Source organism: Calidris pugnax, unplaced genomic scaffold, assembly GCF_001431845.1.
Source record: "Calidris pugnax isolate Ruff unplaced genomic scaffold, ASM143184v1 scaffold75, whole genome shotgun sequence".
Classification (NCBI taxonomy): Eukaryota; Metazoa; Chordata; class Aves; order Charadriiformes; family Scolopacidae; genus Calidris; species Calidris pugnax.
Window position 1 is genome coordinate 2,030,152 of NW_015090908.1, and position 20,119 is coordinate 2,050,270.

The 20,119-nt window shown below is 43.0% G+C and overlaps 1 protein-coding gene across 1 annotated transcript; it reads right to left on the reverse strand.

Annotated features, from left to right (window-relative positions):
• Window positions 1-6,033: 6,033 nt before the first annotated feature.
• Window positions 6,034-19,552, reverse strand: LOC106892218 (ubiquitin carboxyl-terminal hydrolase 40-like; the record flags this gene model as incomplete). The annotated part of the gene is made up of 13 exons (XM_014949242.1): window positions 6,034-6,415; window positions 7,413-7,507; window positions 8,324-8,419; window positions 8,569-8,779; window positions 9,250-9,315; window positions 9,713-9,825; window positions 11,047-11,141; window positions 12,237-12,363; window positions 14,530-14,604; window positions 15,839-15,903; window positions 17,462-17,498; window positions 18,716-18,802; window positions 19,464-19,552. Coding segments are annotated over 13 exons (1,265 nt in total), but the record flags the coding sequence as incomplete, so codon positions are not given.
• Window positions 19,553-20,119: the final 567 nt, after the last annotated feature.

The window sequence follows — 20,119 nt, forward strand, 5'->3', positions numbered from 1 at the left end:
GCCGCCACAGGCGACTCCGAGCATTCCCGACCTGCCCCGCGGCGGAGGGCGCCTCGCGGCGCATGCGCAGAGGCGGGAGGGGGTGGTTGCTAGGCACAGCGCGGCCCTAGCAACCGGCCCAGCGGCCTGGTCAGGGCCTGCCCTCCTGCTGGAAGAGTCACAGAATCACAGAATTCACAGAATCACAGAATTTTCTAGGTTGGAAGGGACCTTAAAGATCATCTTGTCCAACCGTCAACCTCACTGACAAAAATAGACACCCACACAACAAACAAGGAGCATCATCACTAAACTATACCTCCCAGCACTACATCAACCCATCTTTTGAACACCTCCAGGGATGGGGCCTCAACCACCTCCCTGGGCAGCCCATTCCAATGCCTGATGACCCTTTCACACAAAAAAAAACCAACCCAACAATCCCAGGCACTAGAACATGCCCTGAAGTGCCACCTCTACATGCTTCTTAAATCCCTCCAGGGATGGTGACTCCACCACCTCCCTGGGCAGGCTCTTCCAGTGCCTGACCACCCTCTCAGGAAAGTCATTCTTCCCAAGATCTCATCTAAACCTCCCCTGCCCCGTCTTCAGACCATTTCCTCTGCTCCTGTCATTATTCCCCTGGGAGAAGAGGCCAACCCCCACCTCTCTCCACCCTCCTTTCAGGGAGCTGTAGAGGGCAATGAGGTCTCCCCTCAGCCTCCTCTTCTCCAAACTAAACCTGCCCAGTTCCCTCAGCCTCTCCTTGTGTGACTTGTTCTCCAGACCCCTCACCAGCTCTAGGAGGACTAGATGATCTCCAGAGGTCCCTTCGGACCCCCACCATTCTGTGATTGTGTGTGACTTTTTTAACGGGCCATTCCACAATCACTTAAGCAAACTCTAATGAGTTAAAAGGAAAAGAAAAAGAAAACCCACAGTCTTCTTTAAAGATTTCCAGGGATTGCACCACGAGCAGAAGATAACCATTCCTTAGCAATCTCTGTTTCTTAGCCTGTGCAGAGCCACAGTCCTCTAAATGATTTATGCTAGTCCTCTTGAAATACAGACCAGATTAATTTGTGCGCAAACGGGGAGTTAAAATAACGAGCAGGTGATACTACACCATGCTTTCCCAAAAAGGGAAAACACAAGCTAAAAATCTCTTTAATTTGTATCCAAGTCCCAGTCCTCCACATGAATGCAGGTCTTTTCAGAGTGCCACCCAGGTTGGGTTGGAGAAACTTCTTGCACAGAGGTGGGAACGCTGCCTTCCTAAGGAAAAGATTTGGAAATTAAAGCTTAACGAAGGTTGAGCCCATCCAATAACGTGTACTGGTGAGACACGCGTAAGACAAACCAAACAGACAATATAGAAACGACTTTTTATTTTGTGAAGAACACTTGAAAAATAAAGATGAAAGCTTTTCCAGGCTTTGGAATATAACCATCATAAACTGTGGAATCACAAAGACTCCATTTTAAAAAGGTGTTCCCTCTCCCCACCCCCATTTTTAATGAACCCTCTCCATTGTGGAATGACCCACAATAGTGTTTTAAGAAAAAAAATAATGTGCACTTTGAGCCAACGTTGGAAATCCAAGATTGGTTCAGTGCAGGCGCTGCTACATTACACTTTAACAAAGGCACATACTCAAATTCCCACATTAGCACTTGGAATCCATCTTTAAATTGCTCGAAACTTCACGTTTTCAAGAAGAGATGGGAGATACCAAAAGGTAGGTGGGAAAGTTGAGCTCAGTACGGCTGCCCAGTGAGGAACTGGAAGAATTGAAGGGACAGCAAAGTAAGTGCAATGCAAAGGAACAATCTGCACCCAAAAACTCTCTCGCTCACCTCAGTCATCACTGTGCATGGTGACATCTTGTAAACCCTGGCTCGCAAGAACACTTGTTGATACGGATGAAGGCGATGCAAAATAAGACAGGGAAAGCAATTGGCTGCTCTCCCCTCAGTCAGAAAAACCCAGCCATAAAACTAGGATCTGAAGATAACCACCACCTACAACCCAAACAGCGGGGAAATTTAAATAGCCCCTTCCTGAATGAATCGACCTCAGAAAGCACAAGAAGCACCTGCTCAACTTTAAAGATGTGCAAAGAAATAAATACTAATCATACACTTCAAGGTGTATGGACAAAAACAACTTTCTTTTTCCCTCCCCCGATAGCTGAGAGTGTCAGTTTTTGTCTTGAAGCTGTCTGAAATACCAGGATATCGTTAAAAAGGGTGAGAGATCTTCTCACGTCAGCCAAAATTTTAGGAGTCTGTTGTACTGGCATTTCCTGTTCCAAAATCTTCTATACATATATAGAACAGGTTAAACATTTACGACAGTATCCATAAGCGACTGGTATTTTGTCCTCTCATTACGACAGTTTTAATTAAGGAAACTTCAAGGCTACGTTCCAAAGATATTTTTGAACAATTGCTTTGCTTATTTTGGAATAGGTTTCCGGACATTTGTGTGGATCAACAAGGCTCTGCAGTGTGTTGGAGAGCAGACCTCACTTGATCTCAGGCTCCCAACCACAAAGGGCAAAACCATTAGATGCCACCAGCACCTCACTGCTGCACAGAAAATGCTTGTGTGTGGCCACCGTTCCATTTTCACTTCATGCAAAATGTGTCTGAATGAGTAAGAGTACTGAATTGATATCAGCAATCCATTCACTCAGGCTCCCAGCTGCAAAGGGCAAAACCATTAGATGCCACCAGCACCTCACTGCTGCACAGAAAATGCTTGTGTGTGGCCACCGTTCCATTTTCACTTCATGCAAAATGTGTCTGAATGAGTAAGAGTACTGAAAAAAAAAAATACAAGCCTTTTTCCTGAGTACAATAAAACCCAGCTCAGACCAAACATCAGCTCTGCCAACTTCTTCCATCCCTTTTGTTTGTTAAGGAAGCTTACGGACAACAAAAAAAGCCCTAGAAACTTTGAAATATAAAGTTACCACACTGTTGTTCTGGATCGCAAAGGTCCTCAGGATTTAGAGCTCGACAAACTCTAAACTTGCCCTTCTTTGAGCCAATTTAATAGACTTTGTCCAAAGATTTCCACATTTCCTTCTTTCCTGACATCTGACTCGAGCTACTATAAACTTAGGTTTTAATAGACACAAAAGCAAATTCTAATACCTCTAATAACTTCAGTGATCAGAGATGGAAAAATATTTCTAAAAAGAGATGTTTATGACAGTATTAAAAACCCCAGCAAACTTTGTAGTGATGGTGCATCTGACCAACAAAAAAAACATTGTTCTGGATCGCAAAGGTCCTCAGGATTTAGAGCTCGACAAACTCTAAACTTGCCCTTCTTTGAGCCAATTTAATAGACTTTGTCCAAAGATTTCCACATTTCCTTCTTTCCTGACATCTGACTCGAGCTACTATAAACTTAGGTTTTAATAGACACAAAAGCAAATTCTAATACCGCTAATAACTTCAGTGATCAGAGATGGAAAAATATTTCTAAAAAGAGATGTTTATGACAGTATTAAAAACCCCAGCAAACTTTGTAGTGATGGTGCATCTGACCAACAAAAAAAAAAAAAAGAATCCCAACATTTAGGGTGATTACAAAACAGTCACCAAAACGTTATACAATATATTAATCCGTTTTTCTCATGGATAAAGTGCATTTACCTAGCCTGAGAGTAAGTACCACATGGATAAAGGGACGCTAAAGCACTTCCCCAAGAGAGATTAGAAGGAAAATCAAGAGTTATCCTGAATCCTATATCCAGTTTGTCTCGGCGATTTCTTGATGACACTTTGGGCCAGACCCTCTTCCTGGTCCAGTTGGGGTGCTCCATTCCAACTGAGTGCATCGGTCGTACGGTCTGGGCAGCGAATCATCTCCTGTTGCTATCTGAAAACTCCCACATTGATAGAAAGGGCCACTTCTGGTTTACGGTGCTTAATACTCAGCTTCTCCTCGGAGAAACCATGGTTCTGTAAGCGTTCGGCTTGCCGACTATTAAAAACAAACAAAAAAATTAAGATGCCTAATATTAATGTTGATCACAGAATCACAGAATCTTCTAGGTTGGAAGGGACCTTAAAGATCATCTTGTCCAACTGTCAACCTAACTGACAAAAATAGACACCCACACAACAAACAAGGAGCATCATCACTAAACCAGACCTCCCAGCACTACATCAACCCATCTTTTGAACACCTCCAGGGATGGGGCCTCAACCACCTCCCTGGGCAGCCCATTCCAAGGGCTGAGAACCCTTTCAGTGAAAAAACTTTTCCCAGTATCCAGCCTGAACCTCCCCTGGTGTAACTTGAGGCCATTTCCTCTTGTCCTGTCGCCTGTGACTTGGGAGAAGAGACCGACCCCCACCTCTCTACACCCTCCTTTCAGGGAGTTGGAGAGAGCAAGAAGGTCTCCCCTCAGCCTCCTCTTCTCCAGGCTGAATAACCCCCAGCTCCCTCAGCCTCTCCTCACAAGACTTATTCTCCAGACCCCTCACCAGCTTTGTCGCCCTTCTCTGGACCCGCTCCAGCACCTCAATGTCTTTTTTATGGTAGGGGGCCCAAAACTGGACACAGTACTCAAGGTGGGGCCTCACCAGTGCCCAGTACAGGGGGACAATCACCTCTCGGGCCCTACTCCCCACGCTGTTCCTGACACAGGCCAGGATGCTGTTGGCCTTCTTGGCCACCTGGGCACACTGCTGGCTCCTGTTCAGCCCACAGGCCACCAACACCCCCAGGTCCTTTTCTGTCAGGCAGCTCCAGCCACTCTGCCCCCAGCCTGGAGCTCTGCAGGGGGTTGGTGGGACCCAAGTGCAGGCCTCGGCACTTGGCCTTGTTGAACCTCATCCCGTTGGTCTTGGCCCATCCATCCAGCCTGTCCAGATCCCTCTGCAGAGCCTCTCTACCCTCCAGCAGGTCGACACTGCCACCCATCCTTAGCGCCGACAGAAGCACAAGCCTGGGCTGGAACCCAGTTTCCACATAGCTGTAAGGGTGACACTGCAAGCTCACACTTAGAACCTGTGCAGCCCTAGAGCAGCAAAGGGGTTCATTTTTCATCTCTGGACAAATTCTGCAGCGTGTTGCAAAAGAAAAATCTCAGGCTCAATTCAGGCACGTGGCGCTTAAAGCCAGGACTTTGAATTACCAGAGTACATCCATCAGGACTACTGGAGCTGTGTGCTCTGACAACACCCAGCTAGCACTCTCCCAAAATATTACCCAGGTATCCAGCTAGTCTGAAAAGCAGCAAGGAACACTTTGCATATTTCTAAAGAAAAATAAATAATACTCAATACCTTTTCTTTTTTTCTAATGCAAGCTGCCTTTGTTTCTCTTTTCCAACATCATCCCTCACTGTGCTGAAGTCCTTACTGTCATCAAGGAGAAGGTTCTGTTGTGAAAAAAGGATTGAGTGTTACCAGCTTATAATTTTCGTCCACCAAAACCATTTCCCACATTACTCAGTTCAAACAATTAACTTCAAGTGTGTTTCATTAAACTAGTTTTATAGCAATTAACTTCAAGTTAACCAGGTGGTAAATTCAAAAATTTTTTTGGACTCCGCTCTAGTTTTTGCATTTAACAGTGAATTTACATTATTCAGAGATTTCTCTCCATAGTCTAATACATCAGGATAGGACTTTTCACCCGCAGCTTTAAAACCCAGCAAGTATGTTCTTGCACAGGTCTCTTAAATAAGCCTTATTGCCAATTCAAACCACAATATGCTGTCCTGTAACTCTTATTTAAATAATGAAATAGATCTCTAATAATTCTTTGGAAAACGTAATGGGTTTACATTTGCAATATGGTTTTTAAAAGGATCTTGGATTTTACTCAGAGATGGGGAAAAAAAAAAAATCAATACAATGAGGGCAAGAAAAAAGATCCAGTTTCTTCTGGATCAAACGTGGTGTTCAAACCTAGAACAGAAACTGAGTGCTTGCACTGGCTGAGAGCAGCACAAGAGCCTCTAAGGTATTGCCCAGCACCAAGATAAAAGGGGAAAAGCATGAAAGCTCCACCAGGTTGCTCACCAAAACGTTATACAATATATTAATCCGTTTTTCTCATGGATAAAGTGCATTTACCTAGCCTGAGAGTAAGTACCACATGGATAAAGGGACGCTAAAGCACTTCCCCAAGAGAGATTAGAAGGAAAATCAAGAGTTATCCTGAATCCTATATCCAGTTTGTCTCGGCGATTTCTTGATGACACTTTGGGCCAGACCCTCTTCCTGGTCCAGTTGGGGTGCTCCATTCCAACTGAGTGCATCGGTCGTACGGTCTGGGCAGCGAATCATCTCCTGTTGCTATCTGAAAACTCCCACATTGATAGAAAGGGCCACTTCTGGTTTACGGTGCTTAATACTCAGCTTCTCCTCGGAGAAACCATGGTTCTGTAAGCGTTCGGCTTGCCGACTATTAAAAACAAACAAAAAAAATTAAGATGCCTAATATTAATGTTGATCACAGAATCACAGAATCTTCTAGGTTGGAAGGGACCTTAAAGATCATCTTGTCCAACTGTCAACCTAACTGACAAAAATAGACACCCACACAACAAACAAGGAGCATCATCACTAAACCAGACCTCCCAGCACTACATCAACCCATTTTTTGAACACCTCCAGGGATGGGGCCTCAACCACCTCCCTGGGCAGCCCATTCCAATCCCTGATAACCCTTTCAGTGAAAAAATTTTTCCTAATATCCAGCCTGAACCTCCCCTGGCGCAACTTGAGGCCATTTCCTCTTCCACGCTGTTCCTGACACAGGCCAGGATGCTGTTGGCCTTCTTGGCCACCTGGGCACACTGCTGGCTCCTGTTCAGCCCACAGGCCACCAACACCCCCAGGTCCTTTTCTGTCAGGCAGCTCCAGCCACTCTGCCCCCAGCCTGGAGCTCTGCAGGGGGTTGGTGGGACCCAAGTGCAGGCCTCGGCACTTGGCCTTGTTGAACCTCATCCCGTTGGTCTTGGCCCATCCATCCAGCCTGTCCAGATCCCTCTGCAGAGCCTCTCTACCCTCCAGCAGGTCGACACTGCCACCCATCCTTAGCGCCGACAGAAGCACAAGCCTGGGCTGGAACCCAGTTTCCACATAGCTGTAAGGGTGACACTGCAAGCTCACACTTAGAACCTGTGCAGCCCTAGAGCAGCAAAGGGGTTCATTTTTCATCTCTGGACAAATTCTGCAGCGTGTTGCAAAAGAAAAATCTCAGGCTCAATTCAGGCACGTGGCGCTTAAAGCCAGGACTTTGAATTACCAGAGTACATCCATCAGGACTACTGGAGCTGTGTGCTCTGACAACACCCAGCTAGCACTCTCCCAAAATATTACCCAGGTATCAAGCTAGTCTGAAAAGCAGCAAAGAACACTCTGCATATTTCTAAAGAAAAATAAATAATACTCAATACCTTTTCTTTTTTTCTAATGCAAGCTGCCTTTGTTTCTCTTTTCCAACATCATCCCTCACTGTGCTGAAGTCCTTACTGTCATCAAGGAGAAGGTTCTGTTGTGAAAAAAGGATTGAGTGTTACCAGCTTATAATTTTCGTCCACCAAAACCATTTCCCACATTACTCAGTTCAAACAATTAACTTCAAGTGTGTTTCATTAAACTAGTTTTATAGCAATTAACTTCAAGTTAACCAGGTGGTAAATTCAAAAATTTTTTTGGACTCCGCTCTAGTTTTTGCATTTAACAGTGAATTTACATTATTCAGAGATTTCTCTCCATAGTCTAATACATCAGGATAGGACTTTTCACCCGCAGCTTTAAAACCCAGCAAGTATGTTCTTGCACAGGTCTCTTAAATAAGCCTTATTGCCAATTCAAACCACAATATGCTGTCCTGTAACTCTTATTTAAATAATGAAATAGATCTCTAATAATTCTTTGGAAAACGTAATGGGTTTACATTTGCAATATGGTTTTTAAAAGGATCTTGGATTTTACTCAGAGATGGGGAAAAAAAAAAATCAATAAAATGAGGGCAAGAAAAAAGATCCAGTTTCTTCTGGATCAAACGTGGTGTTCAAACCTAGAACAGAAACTGAGTGCTTGCACTGGCTGAGAGCAGCACAAGAGCCTCTAAGGTATTGCCCAGCACCAAGATAAAAGGGGAAAAGCATGAAAGCTCCACCAGGTTGCTGAAGAAAAAAAACACCATTATCAACAAATTTCCTATCGCCCGGATTCACAGACTAGCACTTCCATGGAGATGTATGGAGCAGGATGAAGAAAACCAGGAAGAAACTCAGATACTGCAAAGCATACAGTGCATGACACTAATCCTTGTGCAACGACTCAAACCAAGTCAATTCACCTTCACACCAATGACATCTCCATCTTTCAGGTGATAAGGCGCTGACTGTAAACTCTCCTGCTTTTTCTTCCGTTTCCTCTTTGAAATCTGCTGTGTCTGAATAAAATAGGAAAAAAAATTAGAAGATTTGTACCCCACAGATTTCAGAAATCTGCTTAAATATGCTTGCTTAAGAACTGCAGCACAAACCAAAACGTACTTCTCTCAAAAAAAAAGCTCTCTCTCTCTGTCATACCAGATCTTACCCAGCTAGATATTGGCAGCCACTCAAATTTTTCCGGGAAGTATTTGGCTATTTCGATTTTATCTACGGGGAGACAATAGTGAGAAGCCACTCGTTGCCTCAGCGCCCAGGTTGTGCACTCTTTGGAGATATCCCACACCAAATCTGTAGAGTCGTAGTAGTCCCTCTCCCCTGGTATGCCCATCTGGACTCGAAGCAGCAGTTCATGGGGGCTGTCGTCAGGAAGAGAAAACAGACCGTTTTCTTGTGAGTCACGCTTTCAGAACCCACAATTCCCAGTTTTCACTCCCTTATTTTTGTTCATGGAAGAAAAAACAAACCACCTCTAAAGTCTTCTCACATACTGCTATCTGAAATCCTGACAGAATGTCTTTAATCCCTGAAACAGGCTGCCCAGGGAAGTGGTTGAGGCACCATCCCTGGTGTTATTTAAAAGATGGGTAGACATAGTGCTTAGAGACACGGTTTAGTGATGGGTTTCCTCAGAGTTAGGTTGATGGTTGGACTAGAAGATCTGAGAGGTCCCTTCCAACCTTGGGAATCCTACAATTCTAAGTTTAAAGCTGCACAATTAAGTCTCCCCTTCCAACCTTGGGAATTCTACGATTCTAAGTTTAAAGCTGCACAATTAAGTCTCATCTTAAAGACACCGCCGTAATAAATAAGTATCTTGACATCTTACCCCAAATGCTCTTCTTTTTGCAAAGCTTCTATGCAGATTTCCACTCGGGAGCCCAGCTTATAGTCACTGAAAATGAAACAAAGATTACACACATTTCCAGTCGCGTATCCTAAATTCTCCGAGAAGAAAAATCACTGTTTTAATCAAGTAGACCTGTAAGCACATCTTACATCTGGAAAACCAAAGCAAGAGGTAACTGGAACAAAAAGGAAAACCTCAGAAAAGTACAAAAATGGCACTGAAAACCACTTAAAATACAGCTTAGCATAATAAGCATGGTATGATTGACTTATTGTCACACCTCTCCCTTCCACAGCACTTGAGTTAAAAAACATGCTCGGTAAAAAAATTGAAGTAACCAGAAATGAGCTTTCTGTTGACATTTCAGAGCTGATTTATCTCTCCCCCAACCCATCCCACAAGTCCAAGGCAACGCTACTTGTGTGTTTTGTAAGAAACCTACTTGAGCTGCTGCTTGTTGTTTCGTAAGAGCTTGCCTGGGCGCTTGTTTTCCACTGTCCATGCTCTGAGAAATGAGGGCAGTGGGACAACCTGCTCCTGGCACAGGGTCATAGCCTGAAAAAAAAAGAAGCATTTCTTTAATAATTTTAGCTGCCAGTCTTCTCGGGGGAAAAAAAGAAAAAAGAAAATAAAAGAACAAACCACACCATCTGCTGATTAATTCTCAACACAATCAGAAATAAGGCAAGGTATTTAGATTTATTCCACACCAGCTGTTGCTCGTGACTTACAGGTGATGGCTATGATCAACAGACTCAGCCTCAAAGCCTCACTCCCTCCTGACATTTCTCAACTTCCCTTTCAAAAGTACTGGATTTCTTTGTTTAACCAAAATTTGTATCGCTGGGAGGGAATGAGGCTGACACAATCGCGAACCCCAACCTCTAGCCAAGTGCTAAGCAAGCTCCTTTAAGCCTTATCAAGGACACCATACTCTTCCCATGCTAAGGCAATTCTCCTTGTTCACAAGATGCAAATGGTGAGTTTTTCATAGCAGTGGTTTGCCAGAGACTGAAACTGAAGCTGTACCCAAAACAGTAAGTGCTGGTATAGATCAGAATCAGGTGAGATATCCTCCCCCATGCAGTTTAAGAAGAACAGCCAACTGGCTAAACAATAAGGAGCCTTATGCTAGGACTGGTTTATGTCTTTTTGTGGATTTAGGTGGGTTTTTTGGCTGGGCTTTTGATTTTTTGCTTTCGTGGTGTTTTTGTTGTTTGGTTTTTAGTGTATTAAAATCATACTTTTCCGGTTAAAAAAAAAAGCACATAAAGGCACCTTAATTTCTGGCCAAGGAAACTAAGCTACATCTTCCTCGATGACAAACATGACCTTCTGTGCATCAAATGCAATTCTTTACTCATTAGATTCAACATACAAAAAAAAAAAAAAAAAGCCGATGCAGAAAACAATGTGGAAATGGAAAAGTGGCTTTTTTAGGAAGTGCTTGTATGTGTGTGCTTCTCATGAGTAATTTTTACGTTGTGAAATAAAGATAGGGCTGCAAGCCAAAGTTCCAGATGAAGGGCAACAAGGCTTTTTGCAGGTCAGGACACATGACAGGTAGAATGGCAACTGCAGGAGACATACTAAGGAAGTCTCTGAGCTACATGCTCCAACTGCCTCTTGGTACTTACCACTGAACATGGCATATAAGCAAATGCCATATCAGAACATACTAGAGACAAGGGAAAAGGAAATAAAAAAAATAGGTATTAATAGAGCTCAATTGATCACAGTGTTGCTGTACATTTCCAATACAGGAGAACATCTAACCTGCATTTTCAGATCTTCCAAAGAAGCTTCTCCTGCTATTTCTATACTGCCAGCATAACAGAGATCCATGTCTGTGTGGATGGATTCTGGTGAATCTTTAGATGGGGGAGAGGAAGAAAGAAACAACAGAAGAGTCAACATGATTTTGTTTATCATCCTAAGAGCGAACAGTCACTTCAGGGTGAGATTTCACTTACAGAAGGGACCTGACCTCAATTTTTTTTTGGAGGGCAGTTCAAGAAACATAATATATAGTTGCTAAAATGCATTCTGTTAGTTGCCAAACAGGAGGAGTTCCACCTGAACCCCTACTGCAAATATTACAGTTATTCACATTTGTAAATAGCATTAATTATTGGTTCAGACCCTGAAACGTAGAGCGTGTTGCAAGAAAACTTAGGTCTGCTCTTACCTATGCTACTGAAATCATCAGGGGAGAAAGTAAAACTCAGAAGACATTTGAGACAAAAGAAGAAAAATGTGAATAAATTTTCTAAAAGGAGAGGGATCCTGCCCTGCAACACTATTTGGTAGCAAAGGAAGAAGATTATTTTTCCTGTAAAAAGGAAAATCAGTTTGTTTCCCATTTTCCAATTTGCAGTTGTCCCCACTTCATTTTCTTCTTCTTTTTTAACCCTCACTTGATTTTCCTACCATAGCTGGCTTTTTATTTCGATTTGAACTTCAGAAAAGTTAATGCAGGTTAAAATACTGAATGCATTTGCTTTCATTCTCTGTAAGATTTACTCATCCCTCCCTTTTTACAGCTTCTCAAAAAGCAACAAGCAAAAAGCCTGAAGGGAATGAGATGTGATCACCTGGTCACTGAGTAGATACTTTAAAATACTGCCTCTGCTTTCAGCTCTGGAGAAGCCATTTCATTTACTGACAAGTAAACTGCCCTGCTTCAAAATTTAGTGAAGGTCTTACCCTTGGAACAGATATCACTACGGAACATCAGAATAGTACTATCAAGCATTTGTGGCCTTAGGAAACAGATGCAATTTTTATTTTCTTTTTTTAAAAGTGGCTCCTTTCACCATAAACTTGCTGAAACTTGAACAGCGACTCCTAGGTTTCAGGAGGATTTTACACCTTTGGACTAATATTTGGGTTTTGACTCAAAGGCCTCAGTGTGATCACGGACAATCAGGCCACAGAGCTCCTTTCAAAAGCAGCATCAAGCTTACCTCCTGCAGGTGACATCTGCAAAGCATCCATCTGGCAGGTCATCCCATTCACTTGGTCTTGTGCATTCTCTCCGTGTTTCATATGAGTCGAAGACTTGAACCACCAGATCGGTATTTTCAGGAAACCCTGAAAGCAGTGAACAGAAAGTCCTGGGTAGCTCGTGTGCTTCAACACAGACAATAAAAAATGTTCCCTTCATCTCAGGAAGAAGGAAAAGAAAGACTTCTTCAAATCTGAGCTTTTAGAATGGCATTGACACATCCATCTAAGATCACACCTCATCAACTCTCACTTCCTACTTTTACAGGGACTAAAGTGAAAAAAAAAAAAAATCCAGCTGCACCCAGCCTAGCACCCCCATCCTGACTCTGCTGCCTTGGCAACCAACATCATGGATGCAACTCAGTGGCTCCCAACACTCCTGGAACACTCTTGCCACCATCTCGTTGAGGGCACCGAGGCATCTGATGAGGGCACACAAGGCGAGGTGAAGGGCAGTCCCTGTGCCCAAGGAGCAGCAGAATGACACAGGGGAGCAATCCCCAAAAAAGGCATCCTTAACGCCCCCCCCAATCCTCCTCCTCCTCCCACATTAGGGCATCTTCTAGGTCACAGGCCCCTCAGCTCCCAAAACAGCCATATTTGGCAACACGTGCCACCACCATGGTGGTCTCCTGATGGTACGAGCCACCTCACTGCCTTCTGTTCTGGGCCCTACAAAGACCCTGGCAACTAGCCCACAATTGAGCTTCAAGGTCCTCTAGTGCCGCTTATGCAGCTGATGGTGTGAAGCCCTTGGAGGTAGATCTACCTGAAGACTAAGAAGAGCCAATGGAAGTGGATCCTGCATCCACCTCCAGCATGGCTGTCCTGGTACCACTACACTGTGCCAGGCCTCCCCTTCATGACGCCACACCATCTCCTCTGTTCTGAGCCCTAAGAAAAGCTGGCCAGACAACATGGCTTCTGTGGCCAAGGGGGCAGAAGACCACTGAGGACCCTGGGGCCTGGAGGTGGAGTCCCTTCACATTGAGAATGATGATGATTGAAGATGAAGCCAGACCCTCTGTGGCAATGCATGAAGAAGCAAAGAAATTAGAGAGACAGCTGCTCCTCTGGAGAGGCAGAAGACCACACGTCTGCCAGGAAGCAGTGCTGGCCTTTGGCATTAAGGTCCCTTCTAGCTGTTTCATGAGCAGTTCTTTCCAAGATTGAGTACTGCCTAATTTAAAAAAAAAAAAACCACAATAAAACAAGAACAGTAAAGATGCTTTCCTCCTTTCTGATCTGGAACTCTGGCAACTGCATGTGGACTCCTCTGTCTCCTCCTGGTCTTTCCAGTCCAGGCTAAGGGAACTGCCTCTGGTTACGAGGGTGGTGAGACACCAGCCCAGGCTGCCCAGAGAAGTTGTGGATGCCCCATCCCTGCAAACCTTCAAAGGCAGGTTGGACGGGGCTTTGAGCAACTTGGTCTAGTGAAAGATCAAAATTAGGTGATCTTTAGAGGTCCCTTCCGACCCAAACCATTCTATGATGCTGCTTGAGGTTTCTTAGGAAAGAATCCTCCCATTTATATAACTATCCCTGATAAGAAGGTCTCTCAGCAGGGCCCTCCGTTTTCAAACACCATCCTCAGTAAAAACCTTAACTGAAGGCAAACACTTCAGTTCCTCTATCTTCATGATTTTCTGAGCAAGTAGTATGTCCTATGATGCTGCTTGAGATTTCTTAGGAAAGAATCCTTCCGTTTGTACAACCATCCCTGATAAGGTCTCTCAGCAGGGCCCTCCGTTTTCAAGCTGCTTGAGGTTTCTTAGGAAAGAATCCTCCCATTTATATAACTATCCCTGATAAGAAGGTCTCTCAGCAGGGCCCTCCGTTTTCAAACACCATCCTCAGTAAAAACCTTAACTGAAGGCAAACACTTCAGTTCCTCTATCTTCATGATTTTCTGAGCAAGTAGTAGAGTAAGAGTTGTGCCTTCACAAGAACCTTGCATGCCAGAAATACTGATTTCCTCCAGATCTGTCAACTTTAACAGACTTTTAGGCAGAGAAGCTGCAGCAGGCAAGCCTTCTACTACAGAAGTTGAAAGAAGTAATTTACACAGACTAAGAATATTGTAAATGTTGATTGAAATAAAAAAAATAAAAAAGCTGTAAAACTACAAAAAGCTTTATTCATTATTGCTGACCAGGAAAAAACCAAACAAACCAACCCATGCTTATACTAGCACATTAAAGTTTTCAGACATTGTCAACTGACTGAAGAACACAGAATCTCTTGTTTTACCTTTGGGGGAAGCTTCCCTTCAGTTATAACCAAAGTATCTCCTCTGCAAACATTCAGCTCCTTCAGAGTGGCATTCTGCAGGAAGAGAAAGCACAGCATGCCTATAAGTCTACACATTCTTTTGCTTTGTTTCCTAAAGAAAACATTGGTGGGTTTTTTAGCCAAGCACCCCAAAAGGCTAAGGTGTTTCGCTTTTTCCAAAGGGCACAGAGATATCCATTTAACATCCCCTGCTCGGAGACTGTCGTGCAGCAGCACACAAATATTACACCTACAGGAGTCTGCTCTGCTGGGGCTCCTTCCAGAGCATCCTTTGCACCTCCACATCTCACCAACCGAACACTTAGGGCTTCTTTGTAGATGTATCTTTAAAGTATTGTAAGCCTAGACTTTAGGGAAAAAATGCTTATGTGGGTATGGCTTAATCCTAGTCCCTGAAAATAAGAGGTAGGTGCACAAGATTTGCATTTGTTATGGTTTGAGAAAACCCATAACAATCTATTGTCATTTAGACAATTATTCTATCACCCGATGACCTCTCCCCACCCAGAAAGGGGAATCGGGGAACACAAGGAAAACACAAGGGTTGAAATATAAATAAGATTTAACAGACTAAAACTAAATAGTTAACAATAATACTAAAAAACCAGTATTAATCCCGATACTGATATAAGATACAGGAATTATACCCAGCCAGTTATATCAGTAGGAAGCTGTGCACTCCCAGCAGGGACAGCAAATGGCGGACACTGCCAGCGCAATGGCTTCAGGAGGAAGGGAAGGCCTCAGGGCTCCGGCACCGGGGCAAGGAGTTGTCTGGACCTGCTGCCATCAAGGGAGAGCCAACTATGCAGCAAATTTTTCTAATTTATATTGAATGTGACGTTCATGGTATGAAATAATCCTGTTGGCCAGCCTGGGTCAAATGCCCAGGCCTTGCTCCTCCTTGCCCCTGCACCTGGCAAGGCTCAAAAACACTAAGGCCTTGAATCCCACAGAGCCTGGCTGGCTATAAAGTAAGTATTTTCACAAATTCAGACACTAGAGTCTTCTAGAAGTGCAATTTTCCCCAGCATTAAAAGAAAAGTTAGTCCTGTGTCTCTCAACCCAGGACAGCATTTTAACCACACTTATCCCAACGCTGTCTTTCTAAGGCCCTGTGAAAGTAAAACAGGGTGCCTGCTAACGTCGCACACGCAAAATCATCACACATTTGCTTTACTGCAGCTCTTTTCAGGGAGAGGCTCTCCAGAAAAAAAGGAGTAAATAAACTACCGCATGCGTCAAGTCAAAAATAGGATCCTCTTACTTCCTGACTTAAGGCTTCCCCTGCTTCATAGCACCAGTCAATCCTTCTCAAGTGCCAGTTGTCACCTACCAAAACACAAAAACATACATATGGAAAAGCAATTAGCTAACAGTGCTGCTTTAAAAAAAAAAAAAACAAACAACCCAAAACAACCACCAAAAAAAATCACCCCACCCCAAATTACAAAACTTTTAGTAAGTTAAGGGGTTCTCTTGCTTGGTTTTTGATTGATTGGATTTTTTTAAACACATATCTGACACACTGAATGAAGTACCATCTTCATGTTCTTCTCCAGGCCCTAAAAACACTTTCCTGTTTGGAAATGGTCTTATTTGTAATAAATGTCTCTTCCTCACCTACCTAAGTGATTTCCCTGGTTTAAAAGGAAAACAAAGGAATTGGGTTGACAACACTTAGCCAAAAAGAAAACCAAAAACCAACACTGCAGGGGAAAGAAAATTAAAATGTTGAAAATGGAAAAAAGTCTGGAAACACTGAGTGTGAATTGATGATGAAATTCCCACGTCAATATACCATTTGAATCAACAAAGGGCTCCTTAAAATAAAAACTATTAGGAAAAATCCAGCTTCCCCTCTCCAAGTGTCTACCAGGAGACCTCACAAAAAGTAAAAAAAAAACCAAACAAAAAACCCTGGTGTAGTCCAGAAACTACAATATTTTAGATTTAGCACCTACATAGAAAGTGCACCAGGTACAGAAGGAACAAATACAATTGAATTTTTTAATTTAACCAAATTAACCAATGAAAATACACTTTATTCTTCGCAAGGTAAAAAAATTTGACTTTCAGAACTAGTAAAACCCAAGACCAGAAGGCATCTCATCAATAAATTCTGCAGGGGAAAAAAAATAAAAAAATCCCTTGCAGTGTTTTTAAACAACAAAAGCATCAAAATCCACTGAAGTCTGACATTTCTTTGAACGAGAGGAGTCAGATCACGAATCGCTACACAAGGTCAAATGCGATTTTTTTGCAAAAACAGTAATATAAACCAAAGCAATAAAAATAGAACCGTTGTTTCTTGGCAGTAAATCTGTTGTTTGACCAGGAAATTTCTGTGTGCTGCTTGCACTGTCCAGATCTCTTCCTTAATCCTCAGGTAAAAAGCTTAGTACCGAGAACCGCTAGCACCAAATAATGGCCAAACTGGGATGTCATTTTTGAATAACTTGTTCTTGCAAAGCGACCAAAAAAAGTACTTTTCACAGTTCATCTCGTGGAGTGGCTCCCACTGCCACAGCAAATCTTGTCAAAACAGCCAAACACCTCCACCTGCACCCAAGCAAACAGCCCAGGAACTGTGAATTTTGCCCTATTTTGATCACACAGAAAGCTTGAAACTGATTTCCAAGAGCAACTGCACAGCCAGCTTTTAAAAGAGCAAGAAGCTTGTCATTCTTTCCTCTGCTCACATGACAATAACACTATAACAAACTTATGACTTAAAAGTTTTAGGGTTGCAAGAGTATCTTAGAAATCTAGGAATTCCTAATTCTTTCCTCTACTCACATGAAAATAACACTGTAGCAAGAGTATCTTAGAAATCTAGGAATTCCTTTAAAAAAAAATAATCATGAAATAACAATGTAATAGAACTAACCTGATAATCCAGATTTTTCCAGCATTAAATTTAGACACTGAAAAAAAAGAAACAGACTTGTCTCAGGGCACAGGTTGGGAAATAAGGTTTTCAGCAAATCTACATGAGGATTTTCTACCATAAGAACTGAGTGACCAATTCCTGGTCAATTCCTAAAAAATAAGATTGCATAAACACGGTGTATTTGAGCTATATATTAAAACCTTCAAGTAGGAGATTGTTTTCAGGCAAGAAATCTACGTCTTCAGGTAAATCAGCTTTTATGCTGTTAAAAAAAAAAATAAATCTGTGCTGTCACTTTGTTTCTTCGCTTGAGCAAATTCTGTGCTGGTGTTTGAAAATGGCACTTTTTGAAGAAAAAAAAAAAAGAGAAAGCAAGTTTGAAAATTAAACCTGCAAACTCAACACCTTCCAGGCACTACTCACAGATGTTGTTCTGTGCGTTCAGAGTTTGATGAACTACAACAGAACTGGGGCATGCTCTGCAATGATTGAGTATATAAAAGGATATGTGCACGTACATATATATGTAGAATCATAGAATTGCCTAGGTTGGAAGGGACCTTTCAGGTCATCTAGTCCAACCATCAACCCAACACTGACAAAAGCCATCACTAAACCAACTCTCTAAACACTATGTCCACCCGTCTCTTAAATACCAAGAGGGATGGTGATTCCACCACTTCCCTGGGCAACCTGTTCCAATGTTTGACAACCCTTTCAGTGTAGAAATTTTAATTAATATCCAGTCTAAACCTCTCCTGGTGGAACTTGAGGCCCTTTCCTCTTGTCCTATCACCTGTTCCTTGGGACCGACCCCCACCTCTCCAACACCCTCCTTTCAGGGAGTTGGAGAGAGCGAGAAGGTCTCCCCTCAACCTCCTTTTCTCCAGGATGAACACCCCCAGCTCCCTCAGCCTCTCCTCACAAGACTTGTGCTCCAGACCCCTCACCAGCTCCGTTGCCCTTCTCTGGACCCTCTCCAGCCCCTCAATGTCTTTTTTGTAGGGCCCAAAAATGGACACAGTACTCAAGGTAGGAAGCTTTCAGGCTATGTTCATCCTTGGGGGAAAATCAAGGATGTTTCTTTACTACTTGGTGACAGATCAAGGCATTCTTCCCACTGGTCTTCTGGACTTGAAACACTTCCTTTGCCTCCGTGTCTCTTGGTGGCAAAGTGTGATGGCAAAGTTCTCCAGAAGCAGCAGACCTGTCCCAGGCATGGCAAAATCTTTCAAAAGCAGCCCCACTTACCTCTTTGACAGAGGCAGTCTCTTCCACAACGATCTCCATCTCAGGGCTTGCGTTTTGGTCACTCCCAACAATAAAATATAAGAAGAGCTAAAAAGGCAAATATAAGCAATCAGAATATATGTTTAAGTATGGAAATACTGTGAAATAACACCTCCTAAGGCACGTACAGCAACTGAATGGGTTAAAGTGAAAAATTTAAGCAGGACAGAGATGCAAGTGAGCTCTGGCCATCAGTAGAGCTTCATTAACCAGCTGTTCGTGTACTTACCTGCTGCAAATGAGAGACAAAACCTGCTAGAACTCTGATCTTTAGAAATACACACTATTTTTTTTCCCTTGAATATTTGAAACTTGTAGATATCAAGAGCCAGCTCTCCCCTTTCTTACTTTATGCTCTTTACAAAAGCATACAGGTATCAAAGCACAGAAGTTGGACAACCACAAACAGATGAATGATAAATGATTTACCATTAGTCAAATGAGCTACATCAACTGCTCTTGGTCTTCTACAACTGAGATAAATGGTGTGAGCCTTCATGCTGATATGTGTAATTCTCAGTGTTACTGAGCACTTTTTCCATGCCGTTTGCAACCATTCCGAGATTAAAAAAAAATGACTACATGAAATAGTGGGAAATAGAAGCAAAGCATAAAAAGCACAATAAAAATGACTACATGAAAAAGTGGGAAATAGAAGCAAAGCATAAAAAGCAGCACGAGGCTCTCTTCAGTCACAGCACGACTATACCTGAGTGGAAGTTGGAGCTTTCCCACGACACAGCCCTAGCAAGCTGCCCATTTTCAGTTCTGCTTCCTTGACAGTGTAATCTTCAGGCACTTGAGGGAGGACAAAAAACAAGGAGAACATCATAAGCTGCTGCTTCCTGAAAATATACGTCCTATTACGCTGCTCTTTAGAATAAGTAAGAAGTTCAGTGACATTGAGAGAACTTTCGCTTCCACAGTGTTGACATCAGACCTGTAAGCCTCCTGTGACTAAAGCAAAGCCATATTTGCATAAAGGTTCCTCCCCACCACTTCTGGTATATGGACTGACAGAAGAATTTAGGTTGGAAGGGATCTTTGGAGGTTGCCTGCTGCAGACCTCTTCTCAAAGCAGGACCAGCTCTGAAGCCAAATCAGTTCACTCTGGGCTTTTTCTGGTCAAACTCTGGATACCCCTCAGCTTCCCAGGACTCCGTGTCTACTGTTCGACCTCTCCCAATGTGAATTCCTTTTCCCACCACCACCACCATACCCAGACGGAATTTCCCTTGCTGAAACTTGGGTTTGCTGCCTCTAATTCTTTCCATGTGCTCCTCTGCAAAGAATCTTGCTCTGCCTGCTCTACAGATCGATGTTAACGAGGTAAAGATGGCAATTATAGAATCACAGAATCATAGA